The following is a 14,895-nucleotide window of genomic DNA, read 5'->3' as shown; positions in this document are numbered from 1 at the left end:
CATTTCCATATGGCTTTATAAAAGTGAAGCTTCATAACAATGTCAGTATAATGTGGTATCTTATGACTGCATGCTAAACTGTATGTGCGGGGCGGGACAATAGAAGCACAAATTTAAAAGATGAATGATTAGGCGAGTAGCAAAGTGCATGTGCACGAACAGTGATATGAAAGGGTAGCTTATTGCGGTATCATGTGCCCATCACCTGTTTTGCAGCTGTAATAAACAAAATCTGGCTTATGTCACGACATTAAAGTTAGAAGTTGCAAGCTTGTTCTGTTGTATCTGTCCTCCTGTCTTCGTTTATTACATGCACACTGATTTAAGATCATAAAGTAACTAGCTCACAAAATGTCTTGCTTGATCAAATTTACTGCAGGAGGTTTTTACACCTTAACACAATTAAAAAAAAAAAGTTTTGTTTAAGCCCAGGCAAGTGTAACTGTTTGTCGACAACCCACTGCAATAAGTAGATGAAGTAAATGCAAGGAAACTAACTCATTTAGAAAAACCATTTGAAGGAAATGTGAAGAATCACAAACTGCATTGTTGCCCGGTGAAATCAATAAAAACAGCAGGTATTTCAGAAGGACACTTCTGTTTTTCATGAGACTTCCATTGTGTGCGACTGCATTCTCTTATTTTGTCACGCCAAGCTGAGAAAGATCATCGTTTCACCTTCAGTTGATGGGCAGTCGCGTTCATCGGTTCCATCAGCACAATCAGGACGGCCATCACACCTCCCCGACAGGTCAACACACCGTCGACCATCACATACAAACTGATCATTTTCACATTGAACACCTTCCCTGTCAGGAGGAGGAACTGCAGAAAGTGTCCAGGAATTAACCGAAGATAACCACACATGAAATGATGTTTTAGAACAGGAATAAATGCAGAGGCATGCGATCCAAGCACAACTATCAACGAAGTTGGCATCCATTCAAAATTCTTTGTATTGGTGCAGATAGCCACATGCTGGCCAGGTCAGGAATGCATAAAGCAGTCTAGTATGTTCCGATTGATAACTGGAAGCTTGGAATGGTGCATGATGGGAAGGCTGTATACTGCAGGAGAGGAGACAACGAGCAGCCAAGACCTCAGCAAAATGTTGCCAATGAATGTGGCATGCACCAATAAGCTAATTTCTGCCATAAATAACAGTGAAACTGTCTTCAGCAGCCTTCAAGAAAAACTGAGGCCTTTGGACTTGTAAGAGTGGAAGACACTGAGCAGCTTTACCACCTCCTCAGCTGCAGCAGGCATCATGCACAAATTCAGATTCACAGTGCCACTCATCACTGAAGGTTATATTTCTGAAATTCATGCGGTAGGTAGCAGTGGTAAGATGGAATCATTCACATGTAGATATATAAGCAATTCACAAGAGGTCAGAAGAGACAAGCAAACAACTGAAATTAAAGATTTAAAGAATAACCACCAGTAATAAAGTGTTCCATCATGGAGCCAAGAAAATTTAGTTGCAAAGGCACGTGAAAAGGTGCGCACAATACAGACTCTCTAACATTGACATATCAATGGAGAATCACGACCAGAAATATTTGGTCAGGAACAGTGAAGAGCAAACTGCCACTAAAGAGTAACTCTTTTTCACTGATACCAGAATGAGGAACATGCTGCCAGAATTAGGCTGCTCTTCATGATTTGATGTTTTCTTTTGCAAGTAACCTTAAGTATTTCCTCGAGGCAGTACTCTCCTGATGCATGCAAAGTGGCTTCCGTAGTTTTAAGTGCAGCATACAGCCTGTTGCCTGATAAAAAGGATGCATGGCAAAGCACCCTCAGAGATTTGTTAGCAGTGCCATGATGCATGACAAGAGTGCAGTGAAACTTAAGCAACCCATAAGAAATGCCATTACCTTCTCTTGTGGGGCATTCATGCTCATCAAATCCATCAGTACAATCTGAATGACCATCACACCTCCTAGACAAGTCAACACATCGATGGCCATCACAAACAAACTGATTAGGTCCACAGTCAGCCCCTTCGTGAGTTGGAACTGCACAGAATTTCATTTGAAGATAAGTAGGGTTTCACATTTGCAACTGAGCAAATCATTCTTTGTTCTAATGCTTGATGTGCTGATTTCAAACCCGATAGTGGCAGCTGTTTAAGTCTAGTTACCTTCTCTTGATGGGCAGTCATGTTCATCAGAACCATCAGCACAATCGCGGTGGCCATCGCACTTTCCAGAAAAGTCAACACATCGACGACCGTCGCAAACAAACTGATTGGGTCCACAGTGAGCTCCTTCATGAGCTGGAACTGCATAAAATTTCATTTGGAGATAAGCACGGTTTCCACATTTAGGACTGAGCAAATCATTCCTGATTAGTGCTAATGGTTGGTGTGCAGATTTCAAGCCAGATAATGGAAGCTGTTTCATATCTAGTTACCTTCTCTTGATGGGCAGTCATGTTCATCAGAGCCATCAGCACAATCACTGTGGCCATCGCACTTCCCAGACAAGTCAATGCAACGACGACCATCACAAACAAACTGATTGGGTCCACAGTGAGTCCCCTCATGAGTTGGAACTGCATAAAATTTAATTTGGAGATAAGCAGAGTTTCCAAATTTAGGACTGAGGAAATCATTCCCGATTATTGCTAATGGTTGGTGTGCTGATTTCAAGCCAGATAATGGCAGCTGTTCTATGTCTAGTTACCTTCTCTTGATGGGCAGTCATGTTCATCAGAGCCATCAGCACAATTGCGGTGGCCATCGCACTTCCCAGACAAGTCAACGCAACGACGACCATCACAAACAAACTGATTGGGTCCACAGTGAGTCCCCTCCTGAGTTGGAACTGCACAAAATTTGTTCCAAGATAAAGTGTTGCCATTGAGATGCAAACAAACTGTATTCGGCAAATACAACAGAAGCAGTGCATCCCAATTTAAAGCAGGAAAATGGTAACTTGTGTAGTTACCTTCTCTTGGTGGACAGTCTTGTTCATCAGTGCCATCAGCACAATCACGGTGGCCATCACACTTGCCAGTCAAGTTCACGCACCGACGACCATCACAAACAAACTGCCCAGGGCCACATTGAAACCCATCAACGTGGTGAGGGGGAACTGTGGAAAGTTGTTTCTAATTAGATCCGGAGACTTGCACAAGTCGGTATAATGCAGCCTTAGCAAAGTGTTAGATATGATCAGAGAAGTTGTATGTGATATCAGACCAAATTGAGATCAGAGCCCAAAGCAGCAAGAAATATACGCAGACCTAGCAAGCTTGGCATGCAAAATCAACAATTATCTGCAATGCCTCCCCCAATGCTCCAATTAGCAAGTGGAGCCAATCCAAGCAGGAGTAAAAGTGAGGTCAGCCCTATAAGAAAACTAGTTAAGGTGCCATTCAATACAGCTTTGCCAACACCAGATGTACGCATTTCCACAATAGTGCAGAAGCCAAGGAAAATTCCATGCCAAGGAAGCCATTTGGAATGTCACCACGCAACAAGGGACCATCGTAAAGCAGGAAGGTTAAAAAGGAAGAACGAGAGAAGAACAGGACAATCCAAAGAGTATCTTCATCTGAAAAGCAGAGACCTCAGTTCAGGAGTTGCACCAGAGCCGCTGTAGAGACACAACCTCAAGCATCAGCGGGAGAGCAGGATATGATCGAATGCTGCTACTTAAAACTTCAGGCCAAGATTCCCAACTCAGGCATTCATAAGATCTAAGACCAAAGGCCATCAAGCACCTGAGGAAGCATGTCATCACAACCGAACCAATATTTTATCAAGCAGAACGAGGTATTAAGGAGGTTAGCAGATGCCCTACATATGGAGATGCATCAAATCGTAGTGAAACGCATGAAGACAAAGGAGCAGCAACTAGCAAGAACTGTGCACATGTGAGAGTGGTGACATCATCAGATTTTACTTGTAAGGTGAGGCAATGTCATGCCAAATGCAGTGCCATGCTCCCCAACCTCAAGCAATAACCATGGTAGTAGATATCCTAAGTGCAAACTGTAGAGAGTTCATTTTCACCTGGTCTAGACGGGCAATCTTGCTCATCAGTTTGATCGGAGCAATCCAGATGACCATCACACTTCCGTGACTGCTCAAGACATCGATGACCATCACAGACAAATTGATCAGGTGCACACTGAAATCCCTGGTGCGGGGGACGGCCTGTGCAATTTGTTGAAAATGCAGGGAAGAAAGTTTCCACCTTAATAATCTCAGTAAATGGGTAATGTTTCAAACAAAAATACACATTTTATATCATTAAATGCCTGAAGAACTCAATACAAGTTTTACAAATGAAAGGAAAAAAATTTGGGGTTGTGTGTGGGGGGGGAGGGATGGCATCTAGCATCAGATGGCATAGCCTAACAAAAAGTTTTACTTGGCTAACAACGTCATGAAGTAACACTACGTTTTTACATAATTATGCTCTCACAGGAAGCAGAGCCAGAGCAGAATGGTTCAAACACATACTACTGAAAATGCGAAGCAAGGTGACAGCGCTCTCTGAATGGCTGCATCACCTGTGACATGACATCACGTATAGTGCACACCTCTGATTGGCCGCAGCTGTGCACCTTTCCCTTCTCTCCCCCACCCATGCTTGCAAAAGCAAAATCTGCTTCAGACATTGCTTTTTTGTTGGTGTGAATAGTGGTACTACTGCATTAGAACAGATCTACATGTTATGGCATGGCAAAAACAATATCCAAGTCTTCTGGGATCACACACTTTCTTGATACTTTATGTCTTGATAGTTCCTAAGCAGCATTACAACATTTTGCCTTTTGGCTAAAACCAAGTAGTTTCTAAGCTGTAGCTATGAGAGTCTAATAGCAGCTATACTGGCCAAAATATAAAGATTATTCATAAAATTTGGTTTAGATATGAAGTAAATGAGCAGCAACCAAGCTGCATGCTTCAAGTTAGGTTGCAAATAACTTGAAGGCAATATATTTGCTCAACAGTCAGTAGAAGCTCCATGGCTCAACAGAAAAAAAAGTAATCACCCTCAGGGCCTGTCCCAACGCAGTTATCTTCATCAGAGCCATCATTGCAGTCACGATGCCCGTCACATCTGCGGGATGACTCGACACAACGTCTGCTGTTGTCACATGCAAACTGGGTGGCCCCACAACGAATGCCACCAGGATGAGGAGTCGGCACTGAAGATTGAAGTTGTGACATTCATTAAATGTTTGCAAATTCCTAAACTCTAAAACCAAAACACTATTTCTTATTAGGTCATTTTGAGCATCTCTAGAATGGTGAAAATGAGAACTTCTGACATTCAGAGCAATGTGCTTGCCCTTTCTTCCTTTCCTTCTGATATAGCTAAGAAATTTCTCTAAACGTAGCTATGTAGGTGAAAAACATGAACATGTGCTGTTCACACCTGCCTTCTTTCTCACAATATCATGCCTTATGATGATAAACATAAACATGTGCTGTTCACACCTGCCCTCTTTCTCACGATATCATGCCTTACGAAGAACTGTACCTTACCAACACAAAGTACCACAGTGGCAAAGCCAAAAATCTTTTGAAGTGAATGCCAAAGGCAAAGTTCTGGCCCATGGAGGAGTTAGAATCCTCAAGTTCAAGTAAAATTTGTTGACATAAGTATATCCAAGCACCCACTAATGCACAAGCACACGTAGGTTGTAAGCATGTTACATCACATTTTTTTCTGAGCAAAGCATTTAAGGACACATCAAGAAAATTAATGTAGTCCCATTTGTCTCCTGTAAACACTTGTAGATCTGTTATTCTGTGCATACTGTACACATCCACACTTTAAGATTTAAGACTTCCATATCTCAGCACCATAATGGCACATTAAAAGTGCACGCAGCCTATGTCCTTGCAACGGCAGCACTTCAGCAAGCTGGTAACAATGTAAAGATTATGGAAGCTCTCAAAAAGACAAAGAACAATATGAGAGAGAAAACATGATGCATATCATGTGTCTCATTCTGTTGTCCTTGTGTTAGTGATACCGCGATTTTAACATGGTTCTTAACTAACCTTTTCAATACAACGCCTCTAATAATAGCAACATGCGTCCAATAAAAGCAACGTGTGTTTGAAATCACTTAAAGAAAAATTATGGACTTAAAGTGATGATCCTAATGTCATTCCTTCTACAGCCTAATCCAGTAAACAGCGAGCTAAGAAAAGTATATGGTCATTGAGACTGTTGCAGCAGAGTATGGCAACTACTAACCAAGGCTTCAAGCGGATGAACAATCAGGCGTTTCCAACATGGAGGTGCTAGTTTTAATGCATTCAAAAAGTAAAGGGAAGGGAAAGTGAAAAGTCTCAACTTCTCAAGTCCTTGTTATGCATATATTGGTCACATGGCGATGCTATCACTCTTATAATGTAATCATCGGTACTGAAAATTCGAAGAAAAGAATATAACGAGTTTCCTTAATCAATGAACATAAAAGCCACAATCCCTGTAGTAGACTTACCGCCCAGCTGTGTGAAGGTCGATTGCTCGCCGGAGATGCGGAAACCGCCTATGACCCCGCTGTCGAGAACAGACCGGATGGCACGCTTCAGGGCCTGCGGCTCCGCCTGAGGAGCCTTGATGTCGCAGGTGACAGTCAGCGCATTGGGATCGGCTGCCGGTGCGAACCGGAGAACCTCCACGGATGGGATGTGGTGCGGTGGCCGCAATCTCAGATGGCGCGCCAGAGCATGGGACAGAGCCTCCTTGAAGTCAGCGCTGAGCTGCTTGAAGGCGTCGCTACTCGTGCGCACCAGATTCCCGTCGAACTGGCGGTTCAGAATGAGCACGGAGCTTCGGAACTGGGGCGCTGACCCGGCGGCAACATCTGCAAATGGTATTGGAGACAATTTTGGCGCGATGGCGATAGCGATGGCGATGTGGCCATACCCTTTTCAACGGGCGATCATATCAAGAAATCTGACAAAAAAAAAAAAAGGGGGGGGGGGGGGGACAAAAAAACAAAAACAAAGCGCAGCCTTCGAGCTGTTGAACCGGTTGAACCGCACTTCACACACTTCACATAATCACGTTCCCCTCTGTCCATAGAGTTTCTTACTCTTACCTAGAGGGAAAGCTGTGCTGCCGTCTATGGGAGTTTACATGGAGTGTCCAGACGGCCAGTTCAGCCACCGTGGGCGCTCAAAGCATCATGGGCCGGAGAGCTACCGTGTGCAGAACTACAATTTTTGGCCAAATCTAATGCAAAGATAAACGTTGTTCTACCATAAATAATGTCCTAAGATTGAATATTGTGACTATAAATTACAAAAAGGGAGAGAAACAGAATGCCAGTGTGAGATTTATCCAATATAAGCGATGACTGTTTCTCCTATTGGCTTAGTTTTGAGCAGCACAAATACCAATATTTCGCACTTAATAGGCAAACTTTGAAATAAAAAAAACGTTATGAAAATATTTATGGCTGTACAATCACTTAAGAAAGTTTTTAGTGGAATTTCGGGAAACAGAAACCATTTATTGACGACGTCTGCTTTAGCGCCTTCGCTACTATGGCTTTCGCGGTCTATGTACGCACCTTCAAATGATGATGATGACGAAAAAGAAACATTGCAGTAACGCCACTCCCCGTACCCGAGAAAAACCGACTGTCCCGCAACAAGTAGCACACCGGCCCATGATTCTTAGCGCGCCCATGGTGGCTGAAGTGCAGCGCCCCCAGCTTTCCCTCTAGGTAGTGTAAGGAACTCTATGCCTCTGTCCAGCCCGGTCCAGCCCGACCACCAGACCTCCCGCACTTCCCAAGGACCCCGCGTTTCACCTATCTCGGCGTTCCTCGCGTCCACCAGAATTCCAAGCGCGAGATGTAGCGACTGTGCGAGGGGCACCACATCCCGGGACTGTCCGGTAGTGACCACCCTGCATTAGAACTGTCTTACGCTCCATAGATTGATTCCTTATTTCGAAATAAGTGGCTGAAGTTCACACCGCGAAGCCCCTCCCGACGTTCGTTTCACTTACACTACATGAACTGCACTTCGCCATTCGCTACAGCGATGCAACATTGCTCCCTCTGCACCACGCCGTTCGTTACAAAAAGTGCAGACGTCGTGCAGGTCAAGTTCTCGAGAAGCTCAGCAAAACTGCACCTCCAACTCACAGCTTGCGCGACGATGGCTTGCGTGTTACGATAAACACTGAAGCGACCCTAGTTATTCTACTCATCAATGAGAACGGTGTTCAGGTTGGTTGGTTGGTTCGCGGGGTTTAACGTCCCAAAGCAACTCAGGCTATGAGAGACGCCGTAGTGGAGGACTCCGGAAATTTCGACCACCTGGGGTTCTTTAACGTGCGCTGACATCGCACAGCACACGGACGCCAATTCGTTTCGCCTCCATCGAAACGGTGTTCATGTTCGCCAAAGAAACGATGACGCGCGTGATTCAAACCATGTCTCGTGCATGCGTTATGGTTCATGCAGACTTCAATCGTGATCGAAGTTTGCGCTTCGTGCCAGCTGCCGCATGGTGCACATGCATCGAGGCTGGTTCATGTCAACGCTTCACTGCGATGTGAAATTTGAAAATTATTTTATTCGGCATGCTGGCGCCGGCTGATGTGAGTGGCAATTCACACCTAGCCGACCGCAGAAATGCGGTCGGCTTTTGTGCAGATATGCATAACATATTCATGAATGAATCCTATCACCTGTGTATATGCCGCTCAGATCAACGGCGCTAACTATCCCAAACATGAATATTATCAAATAGCACATCGCATTTAGGTACGTATATATATATATATATATATATATATATATATATATATATATATATATATATATATATGCACCTTTTGCGGCAGCCGGCGATCGAAGCACATATACTGAAGTATATAATCAGCATGCATCACACCGCATGCGTACGTCTACTTTTTGTGAATACGCGTAGCCGTTTCCTTGGCGAACTCGACCGTTGTACAATTAAGTGCAATTGACATCGGGTGTTTTCGCTGTTTATTACAACGCACAGGCCAAAAGCATCGCGGCTGCAGGATAATGGCAGAACTTCGTTGTCATGTGCTATTTGAAAATTCATAAAGTTAGCCGGGACGTTGGCGTCGGCTGGCGCGAGTTGCACACAGCCGACCGCAGCTGCTAGCAGACGGCACGACCTGCACTCTACCATTCGTTTGGAAGCAGCTGATGCCGATGCTTCACCTGAACTGCTGGAACTGGCGCTGCACGCTTGCGGCACCGTAGCACAACTTTACGGAACTGGTGCAAAGAGTGCAGCTGAATCGAACGGTCACACAGCGGCACCGGCCGCCGCATCGTCTGCTGCTGTGCTGGCGCCAATAAGCTGCCGATTCACTACTGTGTTCGCACTTGCTAAAATGACTCCAAATAAGTATACTCATCATGTTTCTAAAAAGAGAACAGACTGTAGCGAAGCGCGGCTTAGTTCTTTCCCAGGCACCCACCTTCGGCGCGACCTACGCCATCGTACGATGGCAGCCCCCACATGAGAGTAGCTCAAAAAGGCGAAAGACACAGAAAAGGTACACAACACAGACGCTGTGTTGTGTACCCTTTCTGTGTCTTTCGTCTTTTTGCGCTACACTCTCATGGATCACCGTTACAGACAAGAAGTTTCCGCCCTTGTGGCAGTCCCCACCACCGTAAACAGCGCCGCGCCGGCCGCGCCAGCGATATGGCAGATCTCAAAAAAGCATGCTAATTTTTTTCTCGTAATAATAGGTCCTTGAAGCAGGAATTTCAAAAATGAATGCTTGATGTGAAATGCCGACTCATACGGTGAGAGTTTTTGCTCACAGCCGGTGCGGTGCCCCTGTTCTTGTACGCTGGTTCCGCTGCTAAGGCACCGCCGAAAGTAATCCTTTCCTTTACTACGAAACAGTGGGGTTGAGAGCTAAGAAGTTTCATGGTCGAGTGGTCCATTTACGCCTCGTAGACCTATTAAAAATTGCCGTCGCTGTGGCTTCGATGAGCTACGATTAAGGAGAAGCAGACAACCATAGCGCCGTCGTCCTTTGCGCTCGCGGGCGCCGTTGCTGTAAGCTTGCGGCATCCGGTACCGTAAGCCTCATGAGCTTGTCTACTTTCATGATGCGGCTAGGGCCAGACTTGGGCCTGACATTAAGCTGCTGCGCTGTCAGGAGGTATCCGAAGATTGTACAAAAGCGCCGTCGGACGGCGCTACATAAATTGCGCATTTTATGTGTTGCTTTTGAGACTTGTTTCACTGCACAATGTGTATGCTGCTCGAACGGGTGAGCTCGTGCGCCTTTCGTACTCTGGCGCCGACGTGCACGGATCCCGCCTACAGCTACCGCTATTCCTTAGATTAAAAACGCCAACAGAGATCGACGAAAAGTTCAGTGTGCGGTAACCTCGGTAAGCGGCATGACTGTTGTTTGGTCGAAATTGCCACGGCTTCGCGTAGCCGCGGTCGACGCTGCTCGTGCACAGAACATACAGCAGACCACGCGGCGTCGGCCTATGTCGTCACCGGCTGCGCCAGTTGCCAGATCAGCAAGCTGTTCACGAAGAAACAAAAATAGTAGTTTTAGAAATATCTGCAGCCCCGATACAGCTGAAACTGAGGTTTAATTGCTTGGCACATCAGGAATAAGAAGCAATAAACACTATATTCCAAAATTTGTGTCATGACATGCGGCCCATTCCGCTTATGCCAGAGAAGTTGCGCACGTGGGACCAGAAGAGTTTCGGGTTGCCCTTGGCTTTGAGAGCAAGTTGCTGTCTACATCTCACTAACCTTGCTACCAGACAACCAGCATCCCGTCACTGACTCATTCACCATTTCCAACCTCTTCGCTTCTCATTTCTCTTCATGCAGTCCTACCACCTCCTCTCACGACCCAGATTCACTCGTCCAGCTTTCCGAATCTTCCATTCCTCCACCTCTACTCTCATACTCACTCCTGAGCAGCAAAGGCCGCGGGAGTCCTGGAATGAGGACCCATCACGAGAGCTCTACATTATTATTATTTTTTTTTTTTGCGTTATATAAAGTTTGACCTCTCTCCTCGATGCAGCTGTCCGTCTTGTTAAACCATTCCAGTCCCCAGGACCTGACCTCATCGCTCCGGCCTTCCAGAAGCTGATATATCTTCATATCTCCAAATGCCCAAATCCTCTGCCCATTAATTCGTACCCGACTCCTGGCGTCAATCATATGCCTACCCACAAGGGCCATGAAAAGCCTTAAAGTACGACCTCGCGTTATCATACAGTGGCCGTCACGTCAGTTGTTTCCAGGACTTTCGATAGACTTTTGAACGATGCCATCATGACCTGCTTGGCGAGAACCAGATCCTTTCCCCATCCAAGTATGGCTTCCGCCCTGGCCGCAGCTACTGTACAGCTTTGGTCACACCACGACCAGTCTTGAGGGAGAGCGCGCTTCTCTTTGGGGTCGGTTTCCACCACCCGCCGCGCCTCGGTGGGGTCGCCACCGCCCCACTGCTGCGCCTCTGCTAAGTCGTTCACGCGCAAAGGACACGCGCGCTCGCTCTTCGCTCCGCCCGCGTCAGTTGCAACCGGCAGGTCCTGACATTTCACCCTTTATGGTTTATACAAAGACGCCTTAATCATCGTCTAGGATTTATCGTGTACGAGGAATAAATTAGAGTCAGCAATCCGCTCACGCGCGCGCGCGCCTTCGTCAGTGCGGCCGAGCATAGTCGAATGAAGCTTCGGGTACACTTCAACATTTTTTGCCTCTAAAGTTTGTACAAAAATAAATTTACCAGGTTATGCAGGTGGCCTTTGAAAGTTGTAAGAAGATGTAGCGCGACCTGACGTGAGTGCATGGCAAACTGTTGGGTGGAGATTCTGTCAACCGCTGCCGTCATCATTTAGAGCAAAAGAGGCCCCGGCGAAAATTAATGGCGCGTCTCAGATTCAGAGTAAGGAACAAAAATTTACGCATATAGTTAAAATTTCAGTTGTATAGTGTAGTGGGCTATTCTAGCTTCTTTCAAAACAAATCAGTCGGTTAAAAGGTTAAGATTTATACGTAGTCTCACGATTGACTCACATGTATGACAGACGTAGTCGGCTTAATACATAGATAAACAGCTACTTTTAAGGAAATGGGCATAAACAGTTATGCATAATTGAAAAGAGCGGCGAATGAAAAAAATTCTCCTTCAAAGTTGCACATCGTGCTACATATTCACCAATTCATCAAACGCGGGACCTGCGGCTAGAAAATTCGTCTCAATATCTTCCTGGAAGGTTTGTGCCTGAGCTGGCCTGTAGTTCCTGTCTGTCACTCTCTTGGCATAATTGACAAGGATTCTGAGAAATTTTTCATAGCAAAGAAGCGGTTGTTGTCTATTCCTTCCAGGCAAATCAGCAATGGCGAATTATGAATTGTGCTAGTTGAATCAGGATTGGAAGTACTTCGAGAACATGCATGTGTGATAGATGCACGAGAGCATTTTTGTTGAAAAAAAAGAAAAAAAAAAAAAAAAAAACCTTGCCCGATAGGGCAACGAACTTTGGTTTCGGATAATTCAGTCCACTAGCTAGAATTCATGTCCTCGTAGAAGAGTGTACATCGGGCTGCTTCTTTCGCTGTTTCATGAAGAATAGCGCACACGTCACACCCGAGGTCAGTGATTAACTAACCAATGCATCTAGCGACGTAAGCTAAACCGGAATATGTGACAGTGGCTAATGGGATGACAGGAGATGCCACCGCAATCCCTTCATTTCCTCGGTTACTGATTGCGGCAGAGCAGATATGATTTTTTTCGGCATCGACGCAAGCTGCTTTGACATTTGCTCCGAGATGAAACGTCCGTCTTGACAACGTGGTCAAGTGCCGCTGTTACGGCCCTCGCGTCTAGAATGTTCTCTCCGCACATTAACCTTACTTTCCCGAAGAGAGCCTCAATGGGGTCGCTATTAAGTTTCCTGGTGAGGACAGAGCCGACACCTTTCCGCAAGAGGTATTTATACCACTTTTACAGTAGATAGACTAAGTGATGAACAGCATTTCTTGAAATGTTTCTTCAGTGAAAGTTTCCTTCCTTAACGCTTTAGAAGTTTCTAGGATGCTTTCGATATAGCATATGTGAACTCGATCGTTTGATATAGCCACTGCAATCGAATATCACCTGCGTCATTTAAAAGCTTCTTTTTACTGCTTCCAGCACAAATAGCGTCATAAATATTTTTGTTTTCCTAATAAGCATAATATGTAAAAATTTCATTAAAACAAGTTCATTTGCAAAATGAATTTGGGATTGCAATTCAAGCCGTACAGACCGTTACCATTCTCGGCGTCCCCTTTACCCCAGAGTTACTTTACCCCAGGGTTGAACATTTCGCTTCACATCTCCCAGGTCGTGGTGACAGCAAGGCGGCTGCTGGGTTTTGATGTCACGAGTGGCGAAGCACTGTGGCCCAGTTGCCTGCCGATCCCTATACACTGCCCTTGTCTACCCTCGTCTCGAAGTTTGTGCCCCCATATGGAGTCTTTATCAAAGAAACCCGATTGAGCGACTCGAAAGCTTAAAAAGAAGAGCCACAGTCACTTTGGTTGCACAGCTTGGCCAGATGGCGCGATCTCTAGGCTAGCAAAGCATCTAGGCTAAAACAACTAAGGTGGCGGACCTTTGAGCACCGCCGCCGAGGGGCCCGCATCGGGCCCGGTCCTCTGCTCAGCCCTCGACGGCTAGCTCGATGGAGGCTACCTTCATTCCGCCATCAGGTGCAACAAACGCACTGGGCAGCCCGAGCCCGTCCACGCCCGAACTATCCGCCGCAAACATTCCGCTCTCCTGGCGGCAATAGCCGACTTTCTGTCCATACCATGGACCCAGAGGACGCCTCTCCCCGTTGACCGTGCTAATCACTGGTCATGGGCCGAGCACTGGCCCTTGGTCAATTGCTTGGATTGATATGCGATTGTGTGCGTGAGTGCGTGCGTGCGCGTGTGCGCGCGGTATGTGTGTGTGACCCGTCCGTTTAGTCCCCCTTTCCTTTCCGCTTAAGCAATTGGCTGACCGGCGCGCGGCGTATGGGTTTTCGCCTTTTGGCTCAGCCTGGCACGGCGCCCGTTCCTGGGTTTCGCGTCGGCCTCGTAGCCAGCTCCACAGAGGGCGCAGTCCTGCAGGCACTCATTCGTGAACTTCTCTAAACTGCCGCGTCCTCAGAGCTCCACAGCGGGCATCCGCCAGTAGTGCGCTCCCCATGTAGTGTTACCATGGCTATGGGTCGATTCCTGTCTTGTGCGCTGTACAACGCCAGCGATGGCCTCTCCTTGGTGTTGAGCACCCACTCAGCCGTCTCCTCTTCTTTTACTTTCAGTTTCCTTTTCTGGCTTACCGCAGGTACCTCTGAGAGGCACGCCGCTGGCAGGTGGTACCTTTTCTGCAATTTCGCTGTCTGCCTAGTCTACTTAGTCGAAACCCTAGCCTATACCAAGTGAACTAGCATCTGATGTGCCAGGTCGTTCCCCGGAAGTCGTATCAGTCGGTCCACAACTTTCTTTAGCTGCCGCCCCTCGCGGTATGAATGAGGATCAGACATGGCAGTAATGAACACAGAACACGGGCGCCTTGCTTTTCGCCTCCATCGAAAAGCGACCGTCGCGGCCGGGATTCAATCCCGCATCATTGGGCACAGCAGTCGAGAGGCCTAACTACAGTTCAGAACCGGCTTCACAAAGGAGACTGGTAGACTGGCCTGAAGCGGTCGCCGTGAGGCACGGCCTGCCCGCCACTACCCGTGATCAGGAGCCGGCCCAGCCCTTGTAACAAATATTTCGCGGCTCCACCAAAAAATGTTTTTCACTACTGCCACCAGCACGGTGCTTTGGACATAAGCCAGAAGAGCACAAACAGCGATAAAAGAAAATAA

The 14,895-nt window shown here is 46.5% G+C and overlaps 1 protein-coding gene across 38 annotated transcripts in view; it reads right to left on the bottom strand.

Annotated features, from left to right (window-relative positions):
- The window catches only part of trol (terribly reduced optic lobes), a 331,282-nt gene that overhangs the window by 140,495 nt on the left and 175,892 nt on the right, over window positions 1–14,895 (bottom strand). For 16 of the 38 annotated variants that reach the window (XM_084599338.1, XM_084599340.1, XM_084599355.1 and 13 more), the window contains exons 3-11: window positions 6,481–6,846; window positions 5,014–5,169; window positions 4,025–4,168; window positions 2,955–3,101; window positions 2,691–2,831; window positions 2,419–2,559; window positions 2,147–2,287; window positions 1,881–2,021; window positions 679–825 (exon numbers count right to left, since the gene is read on the bottom strand). In XM_084599338.1, coding sequence (XP_084455464.1) covers window positions 679–825; window positions 1,881–2,021; window positions 2,147–2,287; window positions 2,419–2,559; window positions 2,691–2,831; window positions 2,955–3,101; window positions 4,025–4,168; window positions 5,014–5,169; window positions 6,481–6,846 — 1,524 coding nt within the window. The remainder of the gene's footprint in view (window positions 1–678; window positions 826–1,880; window positions 2,022–2,146; window positions 2,288–2,418; window positions 2,560–2,690; window positions 2,832–2,954; window positions 3,102–4,024; window positions 4,169–5,013; window positions 5,170–6,480; window positions 6,847–14,895) is intronic. The other 22 variants (XM_084599358.1, XM_084599361.1, XM_084599362.1 and 19 more) reach the window with 10 other exon arrangements.

This window comes from Amblyomma maculatum, chromosome 3 (assembly GCF_055883805.1).
Source record: "Amblyomma maculatum isolate TAMU_Amacu chromosome 3, ASM5588380v1, whole genome shotgun sequence".
NCBI classification, from domain to species: Eukaryota; Metazoa; Arthropoda; class Arachnida; order Ixodida; family Ixodidae; genus Amblyomma; species Amblyomma maculatum.
The sequence above is the reverse complement of the archived record's forward strand: the minus strand, read 5'-3'. Positions and strand labels throughout refer to the sequence as shown.